The sequence below is a fragment of the Orcinus orca genome, chromosome 13, assembly GCF_937001465.1.
Source record: "Orcinus orca chromosome 13, mOrcOrc1.1, whole genome shotgun sequence".
Lineage (NCBI taxonomy): Eukaryota > Metazoa > Chordata > Mammalia > Artiodactyla > Delphinidae > Orcinus > Orcinus orca.
The window spans coordinates 67,426,647-67,438,773 of NC_064571.1; the positions used below are offsets into that span (position 1 = coordinate 67,426,647).

The 12,127-nt window shown below is 47.1% G+C and overlaps 1 protein-coding gene across 1 annotated transcript in view; it reads left to right on the forward strand.

The window, feature by feature from the left end:
* The window catches only part of CAPN13 (calpain 13), a 68,254-nt gene that overhangs the window by 10,972 nt on the left and 45,155 nt on the right, over positions 1-12,127 (forward strand). Inside the window, 3 exon segments of the mRNA XM_049695810.1 lie at positions 1,863-1,941; positions 2,892-3,007; positions 8,596-8,726. Of these exon segments, the coding sequence (XP_049551767.1) occupies positions 1,863-1,941; positions 2,892-3,007; positions 8,596-8,726 (326 nt within the window).

Below are 12,127 nucleotides of genomic sequence, written 5' to 3' on the forward strand. Positions count from 1 at the left end.
GATATGAGAATTGCTACTCCAGCTTTCTTTTGGTTTCCATTTGCATGGAATATCTTTTTCCATCCCCTTACTTTCAGTCTGTATGTGTCTCTAGGTCTGAAGTTGGTCTCTTGTAGACAGCATATGTATGGGTCTTGTTTTTGTATCCATTCAGCTGTCTCTCGTTTTATAAGGAATGCATTTGAGATGCTGGGTTTATCCATGAGTGTGGTCTTCTTAATTTTGCAAATATTACAGAAACAGGGGATCAATATTTATTGAACAGGTCCCTTGTCTGATGCTACACTGAGTATTTCACATCCTTCCTCCTTTGTAAAATGCAGACTCCTGCTTTGCAAGTCTGTCGGGAGACCACCGTGAATGAAGCATCTAGTCCGCGGTGAGGGTTTGGTAACAGCAGCCAGGGCACCCGTGGCTTTCTCATTTGACTCCCACTTTACATATGAAGAAACTGAGGTTCAGCAAAGTAAAGAAAGTTGCTCAAGGTCACCCAGGGAACAATGCAGGCAGGATTCCACACCATGCTCGGTTCAATCACTCTCAGCACACCTACCCCTCCTCTGTCCATCATGGGGGTAAACCAGGAGTAAATGACGAAGAAGCTGCAGCTGTGCTGGGTCTAGAAAGCTGAGCCACACTGTCTTTTTTACCCCATCCAAAAACCTGATGGCCTCCACCCTCTTCTTTAATCCCTGAGTGGAGGATCTCCAGCTAGCCTCCACTGAGACCTTGAGTTCCCTTTTCCAGTAGAAGGTGAGGGGACAGCTAAAGCCACTGAAGTGCCCCAAGTTGCTTTGACACTGGGAGAGTTGCTCCCTCCAGGGCCCTGTGGAGAGCTGCCCTTCCTGCTGGTGTTGGGAGAGACCCCAGGTTCTGAGCAGCCAAGGGTAGGGCATAGGGTCAGCTGGATGCCTCCATCGCAAGGGCCTGAGCCTGAGCGCCCTGCCCTGGCCATCAGAGAGGGCTGGTTATGTGCAGAGAAGATGGTGGGAGGAGGCCTGGTGAGGTGGGCTGGCTGACTTGTTTGCAGACAAGCACACCTTTGTTTTCCCCTTGGCTGCTCCACCAGGAAACTGGCCGGCAGTATACGAAGGGCTGACAGGTCTCACAAGATACAGGACTCCACACGTTCATGGCTGTTGAGTAGATGAATCTACTTTGCCACCCTGCTCTCTGGGGACTTATTTGTCAATGTGAAAAGAAATGATACAGGAACAGTTACCAAATTATACAACTCCACACAATGGAAATCCAGGAAGAGATGCACAGAGAGGAAGCTCAGGACAGTCCTGTGGGCTCCTGGTAGGAGGAGAACCTAGAGGCTGCTTGGGGTCTTCCAGAATCCGTCTGTGTGTTAGCCAGGGAGTGGGCAAAGGCCTGAATAATGCACATCCTCTGTCCTGTACAGCACATGGCTGGACTTGAACCTGGAGCTCAGAATGTCTACACTGACTTCTGAGAGATGACGTTTCACAAGGAAAGCGTGGTTATGCTTATAAAAGTTTCCTCTAGTAAATGCATCCTCTTCTTTTTTGGTTGTTTATAAACTCCTAATGAAACAGTGCTGTTGGTACCAGGATGGCTGATCATTTGATGTAAGGATCCTGAGTCCTTATCTCTTGGCACAGATTGCTTATGCATTTATTGCCTATTTGGTCAGTTACATTACACCCTTTTGACATCTGCCTTGCTGTTAGCAATAAAACCTGACGAATGAGGGCAGCTTTCCTACCTCATATTTTAAACACTTGTTTAAAGAAGTAACCTCTACCCCTCAAAGACAAAGAGAGTGATGTCTTGGGTAGCACACTGGGAGATAGAGGAATGAAAGATGCTCATGGCTTTTCTCCCTCTTTTCTAAGGATTTATTGAAGGGTAAATCAGAGCCTCACTTCATCCTGGAAGGTGTGAGCAGTTTCGACATCCAACAGGGGGAGGCAGGTAAGAACTCAACCTCTTCCTTCCCAGCCCTGGATTGACGCAGGCTGCCCAAAGTCAGCCTCAGAGTAGGGGGGGTCAAGAGCAGTGCCCACCCAGACCCCCAGAATGCTGCCCCATCTTCTGAGGAGGCAAGGCTGGCACCCTCGGTGTTGCTGTGGACGGACTGTTCACACCCAGACCCTCAGCCTGGAAGTCGGCTCAGTAGCGGGTGTGCAGAGCCCTTTGGGGAGAGCAATTATCAAAGAAAAGGAGCAAATAGACACAGAGTTTAATCTGAGCACTGAGTAGAGAGAAGCATCAGGGAAGCAAACGTTAATTGAACTTCTGCAAGGCTGTGCTATATACTTTGTATGTGCTATTTCGGTAAAACCATTACTCCCATCACCACCTCTACCCCCATCACTCCCATCACCACCATCACACCATCACCACCTCTACCCCATCACCACCCCCACCCCCATCACTCCCATCACCACCACCCCCCCATCACTCCCATCACCACCTCCACCCCCATCACTCCCATCACCACCACCACCACCCTATCACTACTCCACCCCATCACCACCCCCACCCCATCACTCCCATCCCCACCACCTCCACCTCATCACTACTCCACCCCATCACCACCCCCACCCCATCACTCCCATCACCACCCCATCACCACCTCTACCCCCATCACTCCCATCACCACCACCACCCCATCACTACTCCACCCCATCACCACCTCTACCCCCATCACCCCTTTCACCACTACCACTATCTCCATAACCACTACCATCACCTTCTCTATTTTGCTTGGAACTGAACCCAATGAATCTTTCTTCTGGTTCTCCTCTCTCAGACAGAAAAAAATGCATTATTCAGAAGGAGGTATGCTGACGCTGTGCAGTACATGGGATGGGTCTTCCAGTTGTGTCCAGGCAGCTCTCATGGCTTATGTCCCCTCCCAGGAGATTGCTGGTTCCTGGCAGCACTGGGCTCCTTGACACAGAACCCACAGCATCTGCAGAAGATCCTAATGGACCAAAGCTTTTCATACCAATATACAGGGATTTTCCATTTTCCGGTAAGTGTGCTGCTGGGATGCTCCTTAAATGGGATTCTCTGTGAGCACAGGAAGGCGACCGTCGTGAAAGTTCTGTTGGTCTGGCAGCCCGAGATGTGGAAAAGACACTTATGTGTTGTTACTCTGTGTTGGCTCATGATCTGACGACACATAGGGAGGATGAGAGTTAAAATGTTTTCATGTAAATATAAAGAATGGCAGAAACAATCAGCAAAAGAGAAGAGTCATTCATCAAGAACCCTGTACGTCATTGAGATTTTGTCTGTCTATTCCTGTGCCATATCTGGTTATTTTGCTTACAGTAGTTTTAGAATGAGCTGTAATATCTGGTGGCATAGGTCCTCCTTCATTATTCATTATGCTTGCCCCAAAAATATTTTATCTTGGTGATTCTTGCACATTTATTCTTCTATGAGAATTTTTAAATCATGTGTCTATTTTAAAAAGAAAAGCTGGGCTTCCCTGGTGGTGCAGTGGTTGGGAGTCCGCCTGCCGATGCAGGGGACACGGGTTCGTGCCCCGGTCCGGGAGGATCCCACATGCCGCGGAGCGGCTGGGCCCGTGAGCCATGGCCGCTGAGCCTGCGCGTCCGGAGCCTGTGCTCCGCAACGGGAGAGGCCACAACGGTGAGAGGCCCGCGTATCAAAAAAAAAAGAAAAGAAAAGAAAAGCCACTGTGATGCAGAATAGAGCAGCATTAAATTTATGTATTAATTTGGAAAAATCAAACTTTTATTACTGTAGTTATTCCTTTCCAAAAAGACAGTATATCTTTCCATTTATTTGGAACTAGTTTTATGCCCTTCAGTAAAATGTTATAGTTATGTTTTGATATTCATGCTATACCCATCTTGGTAAATGTATTCTCAGATAATTTACAAGTTTGTAGCTAATATGAATGATTTTTCTAACTAGACGTTGCTAAAAAGAGGAAAGCTGTTCCTTGTTTTATATTAAGTTGTATCTAGCCGCCTTACCAAATTCTTTTATTAGTTCTAATTTTTTTCTTTAGTAGTGTCTGGATTTTTTTTTAGTTATCTAATATTATCCACAAAGATAATTTTGTCTCTTCTTTTAATATTTATAGAGCTTATTTTGCTCTTTTGCCTTGTTGCATTAATTAGAAGGTTGCAATTTTGAATAAGAGTGACAAGAGCAAAATCCTGCTGTCTCTTGGTTTTAGTGACTTACTTTCCTGGTTTGTCATTCTTTTAATCCACGGTTAGATTAAATTTGCTAAAAATTTTATTCGAATTTTTACATCTGTATCACATGTGGAATTGGCTTCCCATTGTTTGTTGTTTTTACTATGGAGTTATGCTTGCTTTTTAATATGAACCTATTGAGATTTACTTTGATCTGAAATAATTTGTATAATGGCTGTTAATCATTGATTATCTGTTCTTTAAAAGTAAAATAGGCAATAGTTAAATCGTCTGGACCTATCTCCTTTTTATTTATTTATTTATTTATTTATTTATTTATTTTTGCGGTACGTGGGCTTCCCACTGCTGTGGCCTCTCCCGTTGCAGAGCACAGGCTCCGGACACACAGGCCCAGCGGCCGTGGCTCACGGGCCCAGCGGCTCCGCGGCACGCGGGATCCTCCCAGACTGGGACACGAACCCGTGTCCCCCGCATCGGAAGGCGGACGCCCAACCACTGCGCCACCAGGGAAGCCCCTCTATCTCCTTTTTAAATATGATTTCTTAAACTCTTCTGATGTGTTCAATAGCTGTTGATCTGCTTGGGCCTCTTATTTCTTCTAGAGTTAATTCTTGAAATTTATATTTTGCCAAGAGAACCAACTGTTTCTTCTGTGGTTCCAAATTTATTGCACCAAAGTTGCTTATATAATTCTCTGAAAATTTATTTTATTTCTTCTAATTTGTGATTAAGTCAACTTTATTAATCCTAAACTATATTTTTATTTTTCCTTTTCTTCTTAATCCAGCTCTTCTTAATCCAACCAATCTACCGTATTAGTTTTTGAATGACTCAATTTTCAATTTTCATTGTTCTTTCTATTCTTTTTCTTTTAAGGTTTTGATTTCCATATAATTAATTTCAATTTATTTTTATTAATTCCCATTTACTTTCTCCTGGTCAATTTTATTGGTTTTTTGTTTTCTGAAACTATACACTTAATCTTCTTTCTTTTTTTCGTCATGATAAAAGATTTAAGACTAAAATTTTCCTTCTCAGATCTTTTCTGTATTCATCGATTTTAATATCAAATGTCTTTTATTAATTTTAAGTTAATATGTTTTTAGCTTTTTTATGATGTTTTTAGTTTTGATTAAGTTTTATAGGGGATCACCTCTTGGTTGTAGAATTTTAGACTTATTAGATGATGATCAGAGAATATAATTCATAAACTCTCACATTTGGGGAAATTATTAAAGTTTTATTCATGGCCAGGTCCACAACAGTTTTTATAGATGCTTCATGGACATATGAGAAGAGTATATATTATCCATGATAATATATCCATGATATATGGAATCAAGCTCCCTGATTTGCAGATTGTATAATCTGCAATTATCTCTTCTATCTTGGCTTATTTTTTGTCTATTTGATTTGTCATATTCTAAAAGAAGTGAGTTAAAGTTCTTCCCCAAAGTTATAGTTTGGAGGGTTCCTCATGTTCTGGCTTTATACTTTTCCTGCTGTATTCTTTGGTGCCCAAATATTTATGTTCTTGCTCTCCAGTTGTTGCAATAAACCTTACACAATATCCCTCTTTGCTATATTTATGCTTCTGAACTTGAATTCCTCTTTATCTGATATTCACCTTGCTACTCCAGCTTCTTGTTACTTACATTTCCCTATTATATCCTTGCTCATCCTTTCACTATCAATTTCATTTTCACTACGTTACCAGTATATTTCTTGTCCAAAGAATATTCAAAACTCGTTACTCACCATTGTTTCTTTCAGCCTTCATTTCCTCTTAAGATTTTTGTTCTAATTTCATCCACATTTGGTAGGAGTAGTTCCTTGAATAGTTTCCTCAGATTACATGAGTATTTTTCATTTGCTCTTACTTAACAATATTTCGGTTGGGTTTAGGATTTTTGGATTACATTCCTTTTCCTCAAGAATCTGTAAACATTTCTCGATTGTCTTGTACCTTCCCCAATGTTGCAGAAGAAAAATCCAATGCTAATCTATTCTCTTGACCTTGTATGCAACATATTCTCTCAAATTTTATATGAGGCGATCTCTCTCCTTGGTTCAGAAATTTCTCTAGAAATGTCCAGATGCGTGAATTCCAGGCAAGATTAATCTTGCCTGGAATTCAGTGAGCACTTTTGTTCTGAAGACCTGCCTCCTTTTTCTGCTCAGCTGTTTCCCTCCATTTTTTTCTGGGTGTCCTCCTTTATCCTGTTCTCTCTTCCTGAAGTCCAATTATTTGCATGCTAGGTCTTCTAACAAGCTCCCAGATGATGCTGATGTTGCTGGTCCAAGGGTCACACTGAGGAGTTAGCCAGAGGGTGCAGTGTTTAGCTGTGTCTGGGCTCACCTCAGGGGTGCAAGTGTTGGTGGGGTGACAGGTAGTTAGGACAAACTGAGGCCCAGGCTGGACATGCTTTGCCCTTCTGGGTGGTGAAGATAGTCCCACAGTTCCTCAGAAATAGCTACAAGTGCTGACCTCTGTACATCTCATCACTCTGAGCTTGGGCACTCTTCTCTGGAAAGGGCCCAGTGCCTGGGCAACTTGGATGCTTTGCCCAAAACACTTCTGGTTTCCCTCAGACACTTGGGTACTGGCTCAATGGCACCAGCCAGCTTCTTGACGGGCGCAGACATTATCCAGGCGCCAGCCCTCCTCACCCAGAGCAGTGAACCAGGAAACACAGATCGGTGGCCTCATTCTTGACCACCAGTCAGGCCATTTTCATCCTTTTTGGGAACAATGATCTTATCTGAGGTTCCCTTTGTATAGGGAGAACAAGTCTGGTCAGCATTACTGGTGTGGGAAGATGTGAGTGAGGGTAGAACCAACAAGAGGATCTCGTTCAAGCCAGGACTCACTCATTCTTTATGGCCTACTGTGTGCCAGGCACTAACCTAAGTGCTGAACGAAAAGCCTATCGAGAAACAGTTCTTACTTTCAAACCTGTGATCTCACCTTCACACACTCATCTGATCCCATCACAGTAGGAGGTAGCTCTTACTCTTACCACCATTTGACAGATGAGGAAACTGAATCACAGAGAATTAAGTGTCTTATCCAATATCTATTGCTCGGGACAAAAAAACAAAACCAGGACTGGAGCACGGTTCCACTGACTGGATACCACCTACTACACTTTGCTATCCAATTAAACCCCACATCCAGATGGGCCTGTCCTTCTAGTATCCTCCTTCAAGGAGCTAGCGTTAGCGTCCCTGATGCTTCGGACAGGTTTCACGATCTCACTGTAATAGCATCCCTGTTGGCTCCCAGCCTCACCCTCCTGTGCATCTTACTGCAGTCGGGATGCAGATCCACAGCTGGGGCAACACCAGCTCCAGTGCACTGTCATTAAAGACTGCGAGGACATCTTCTTTGTCTTGTCTCCACTGACATCTCTGTCTTGGTCTCCCTCCCTGCTTCGAAAGTGCATCCTCATCTGTATGCAAAAGCCCAACATCTGGGACATCCAGCTGTGGGCAAGTCTCCCTGTCACCACCGAGCAGATGATGGATTGCATCCACCCAGCTTTACTCCAAGCCCAGCTATCGGAGGCTTGCCTGAATCTTGTCAAGACTCAGGCCTGAAGCCAGAAGCCCTGTTGCTGATCCAGAGACCAGCAAACCAACTCCAAAAAGCTGGCTTTGTTATGAATTATCCTCATTTGGCAATGCCCCCGGGTGAACCATTAAGAGTTGAATGCTGAAGATTAAACCACTCTGTTTTGGAGAGGAGCATCTGGTTCATTTGCACGCTTAGCAGCAACAGTGCCAGCCCGCTTCATGGCGGCTGCTCTGCTGGCAGAGACAGCTGGACGTGAGGAGAGGAGGGCCAGGGTGAGGCTGTAACTGCTCAGTCCCGAGCAACCTCACCGTTCGGCCCTTAGGCTTCCGCCCACATTGTCGCCGCCGCATCTGGGATGCCTTCCCTGCGCCTCGCCACCTGCTGGAATCCTGCCTCCTCTCTCAAGCCTTCAGCTCCCTAAAGGCTCTCCTTCCCCATCACAACACTCTATATCTCCCATTCTCCTTTGCTACTCAGCATCTGCTCCCCCTACTGCCATTTTGTAGACGAGATGTACCCGGAGAGTCTTCAGTGTGCCTGAATCTCACAAAGGACTTGCCAAAGTGAGGCAGGAGTCAGCCACAAAGTCCAGCTGGAGCCCAAGACTCCTTCCTCCCTGCTGTATTTTCCGTGATTAACTTGATCTGTGACTCACCTGTCAGTGGAGGTGACAGTCCGGTCCCCCGTGCGCCAACCTGGGCTGGGATTTTGGTCTGGATAGACTTCCTTGTTGCACTGTGGTGGTTAAGTGGCAAAGGTGGTTATCTTTTGGCCTGGGTCGGGGGGCCAGCACCTCCCTCCTGCCCCAACTCTACTAAGGCGTATATTCCTCTGTCTCTCCTCCAGTTCTGGCAGTGTGGCCAGCGGGTGGAAGTGGTGATTGACGAGCGCCTACCTGTCCTGAACAATGAGCACTTCGTTAATCCTCGCAACAAACAAGAGTTCTGGCCGAGCCTGCTGGAGAAAGCCTACGCCAAGTAAGGATGGGCCCGTCCCTCTGCCCAGGGCCTGGATGCTGGCCCTGCCTGCCCAGCCCCTTGCCCCGGCTGACGCTCCCCACCAGCCGGCGCTAAGACTTTTGGCAGCTCTGCTCAATGCAAGCGATGCCCCTGGGAGCTTCAGAGCCTTTGCCCCCTCGCTGGGCATCCTCCATAAATAATCACTGTGCGCAAGGCTCAGCTGGAGCCAGAGGAGGGACCCAGAGACACATGGCGAGGGGTGGGCAGGGCAGAGCTGGACAGAAATAGGCACTGACAACGGTATTATTGTAAGGGCTGGTGTACGGGCCCCAATAAAATGTAGTATCATGTTCAAAGTCTGCTGAGAGGGGCAGAGGAGAGAGACAGCAGTTCTGACTCACAGAGACTCAGCTGGGACTGCACAGAGGAGGTGGCGTTGAGCGAGGCCTTGAAGGATGGGTAGGATTTCAGAAAAGAGAGAGGAGATATGAGGGGGGGGGGTGATTTGAGCAGTGACCCGGGCGGGACACTTGGGGACCTGGTGTGGCTGCCGTGAGATTGCATTTATGACTGGGGGCAGGGCGGGAGCTGTTTATTATTATATGGTCCAAACACCATGAGTCAGGGGCTACCTTCTGGTGTTAACAAGCTCGAGGACTTATAAACTCCCCAAGTCACCTGTTTCACTTAGGCAATTTGGGTTGCTTTTATTCAACAGCTGTGTATGGTGCATTTAATCGTAATCCAGGCACTGTGCTGGGCACTGGGAGAGACGCTCACGCTGGCTCAGGCAGGGTGTGCAAGAGTACGTGTGTGTGTGAGAGGTCGCTGTCATCAAGACCTACACAAGTGAGGGACACATCAGAGCTGGAAGCCAATGCTAGGAGACAAAAGGTCAGGGGCCCACACATTTCAGGAGAAAAATGAATAGTGGAGAGTGTCCTGGAATCACGTTCCCCAAAGATCTTCCTAACCAATGCCTCATAATGACAAGTGGGGAAGCCAAGGCTCTGAAGAGTGATGTGATGGCAGGTGTAAGCGATTAACCTGAGTCTACTGAGGTTTTTGGTCGTCTGATCAAGTGACATCATTTGGCAAGACTGAAGACCCCGCCCCATCCAGTCCTGGGCCCTGAGGAGTGGTTATGACCCCGCAGACTACCCCAGTCCTTGTCCTTCTGGAGGTACATCTCAAGGGCTCTTTTCGTGCATTCTTTCTTTTGAGCCAGCTTGTGCAAAACTAGAGCTGTTGCTCATTTCCAGTGTCAGGAAGAGCTGGTCGTTAGCATTTGAGAATGAAGCCCAGAAAACAGGCAGGTGGATGAAGCAATCCATGTGTTTGGGGAGGTTAATTCACTTCTAAGCTACTTATGCAAACACTGCCATTATCTTTCCGGGGTGGATTCAGTGCTCACCACTCCAGGGCCTCTTTTTTTTTTTCCTTATTGAAAGGGGGGAGCATGGCAGTTCACTTGGAGAATTAGAAAGCTCGCAGATGAAATGATGACTTTGACCCGATTTTTGTTAACAGCTGACCTAAAGCAATCATTCAGCTTGAAAAGAAATGGGAAACTGGACCCAGAATCCACATTCCACTGCCTGAAGAAATCTAGTGCAGGAGAAAATGTTTCAAACTCCAAAGCAATTTAAAAGCTTTCCCCTCCATCCAAAGAAAGGGGTTATAGAATGCAGGAGGAAATCAAATAGAATTACAGCACATCAGAGCTAGACGGAGCCTCTGTCAGCATCAAACCCTACCTTCTTTGAAAGATGAGGAAACTGAGGCTTGGGGTGGGGAGGGGCAGTGAAATGACTTGCCCAAGGTCACACCGTGTTTGAGGCCAAGCTGGGATCAGGTCTGTCCTCCCCTGTCACGTGCTTTTCCATCATTTCTTGATACTGTCAGTCCTAGAGGAAAATGATTTGTCTTTTTGCGTCTTTGGAACTCAGTGTCTGGCACAGAGGGACCACAGCGCAAGCATAGAGAACCCACCTGTCCAGGTGGAGATGGTCCTCTTTCCCTCCAAGGGTGTAGGCAATACCGAGTGAACATGTGGATCCCAAACTTTCAACCATTCTTGCAGCTGGGGAGTCAGAAATGAATTGGTCAAGTGAGTCAGATGTGGAGGGAAAAAAAATCTTTGTTTGCAGGGTTCTTTTCCCCAGAGGTCATAAAATAGGAGAGTGGGAGACAAGGTCTGGTAAGCTGCCTAGCATCCTTTCTGGAATCTCTGTGGCTCAGAATTATAGCCTTTCAGCATCCTTTTTGGATCCCGATTTGACATCTGAATCCTTCCCCCTCTCACGTCCCTGCCAGGCATGGAGACGTTTCCCCAACATGAGGCGGAAGCCGAGGGGTGAGAAGAAGGCTCTCTCAGAATTCCTGGGTTCAGGTGACACGCGTAGTGACAGGTGTGGCGAACACAGTGCTCTCCCTCTTTCCCTCCGCTTCTATTTCCTGGCAGCAAAGGGAGCTAAGAAGAGTTGACTTGTCCCTGAAGCATGAGCAGGCTCTGTGAGCTCGTGTTGTAAAGCAGAGAGGGAGAGCTCGTTGTCGAAACACCCAGCTGCTGCTGGGACAGGCTGCGTGGGCATCGTGGAGACACAGCGAGAGGAGGCTGTGGAAGACACCGAGAGGGGGCCACTGGCCATGGGTCCCTCCCCTTGCGTTGGGTGTCTCTGTGGTGACTGCAGAGAGTGGGAGGTGCATGACATCAGACCGTCAGACGAGGCCCGTAGACACTGAGGCAGTGGCCCTGGAGTGACGGGGCACAGCCAGCAGCCGCTTTCCTGGTGTGGCTCCAGTGAAGCTCTGTTGGAAGCCAGAAGCGGGGGGTGGCAACACGGGAGGTCACGCTGGCGGGCTCTGGAATGGGTTCCAGAACCCTAGTCTTGGTGATCTTCCAGCACCCTCAGCAAAGCCCTCTTAATCTAGGACCCAGAGCCAGAAAACGTGGGAAATCAAGTGAGTCAGACGCTGAGACCTACCTAGGCACGATCGAAGCTTTGCAGTTGACTAAAAACACTGCAGAGATAAGAGTCTAATACCAGACAACCCTGGTCAGAGAGAGGGAGAGACAGAAAGATAAGACTTAGAACCAGTTTAATAACGAGTTGAGATCCATCTGCCACCTGGTTCCTGTAGAATGGCCCTTGGGTTCTGTGGCCTTTGCTTTCATTAACACAAGACTCTCTACGCCGTCCATGGTGTTTGTGCCTGGGACGGTGTCCTGCTGAGAGCGGTTGCTTGATCTGTATTTGCTGAAGTGAGTTTACGTGAATTCTGGGGGACCCCAGGAGGAGAGAACTGCAGAGGTGGAAGTATGGTGAGAGAGGGGTGTCTGAGGGGCCCCAGAGCTGATCCAGGTGAAGGGCCGAGGACCGAGAGGGGTCTTGTCCGAGGCCTCGGGCCCAGTAGAG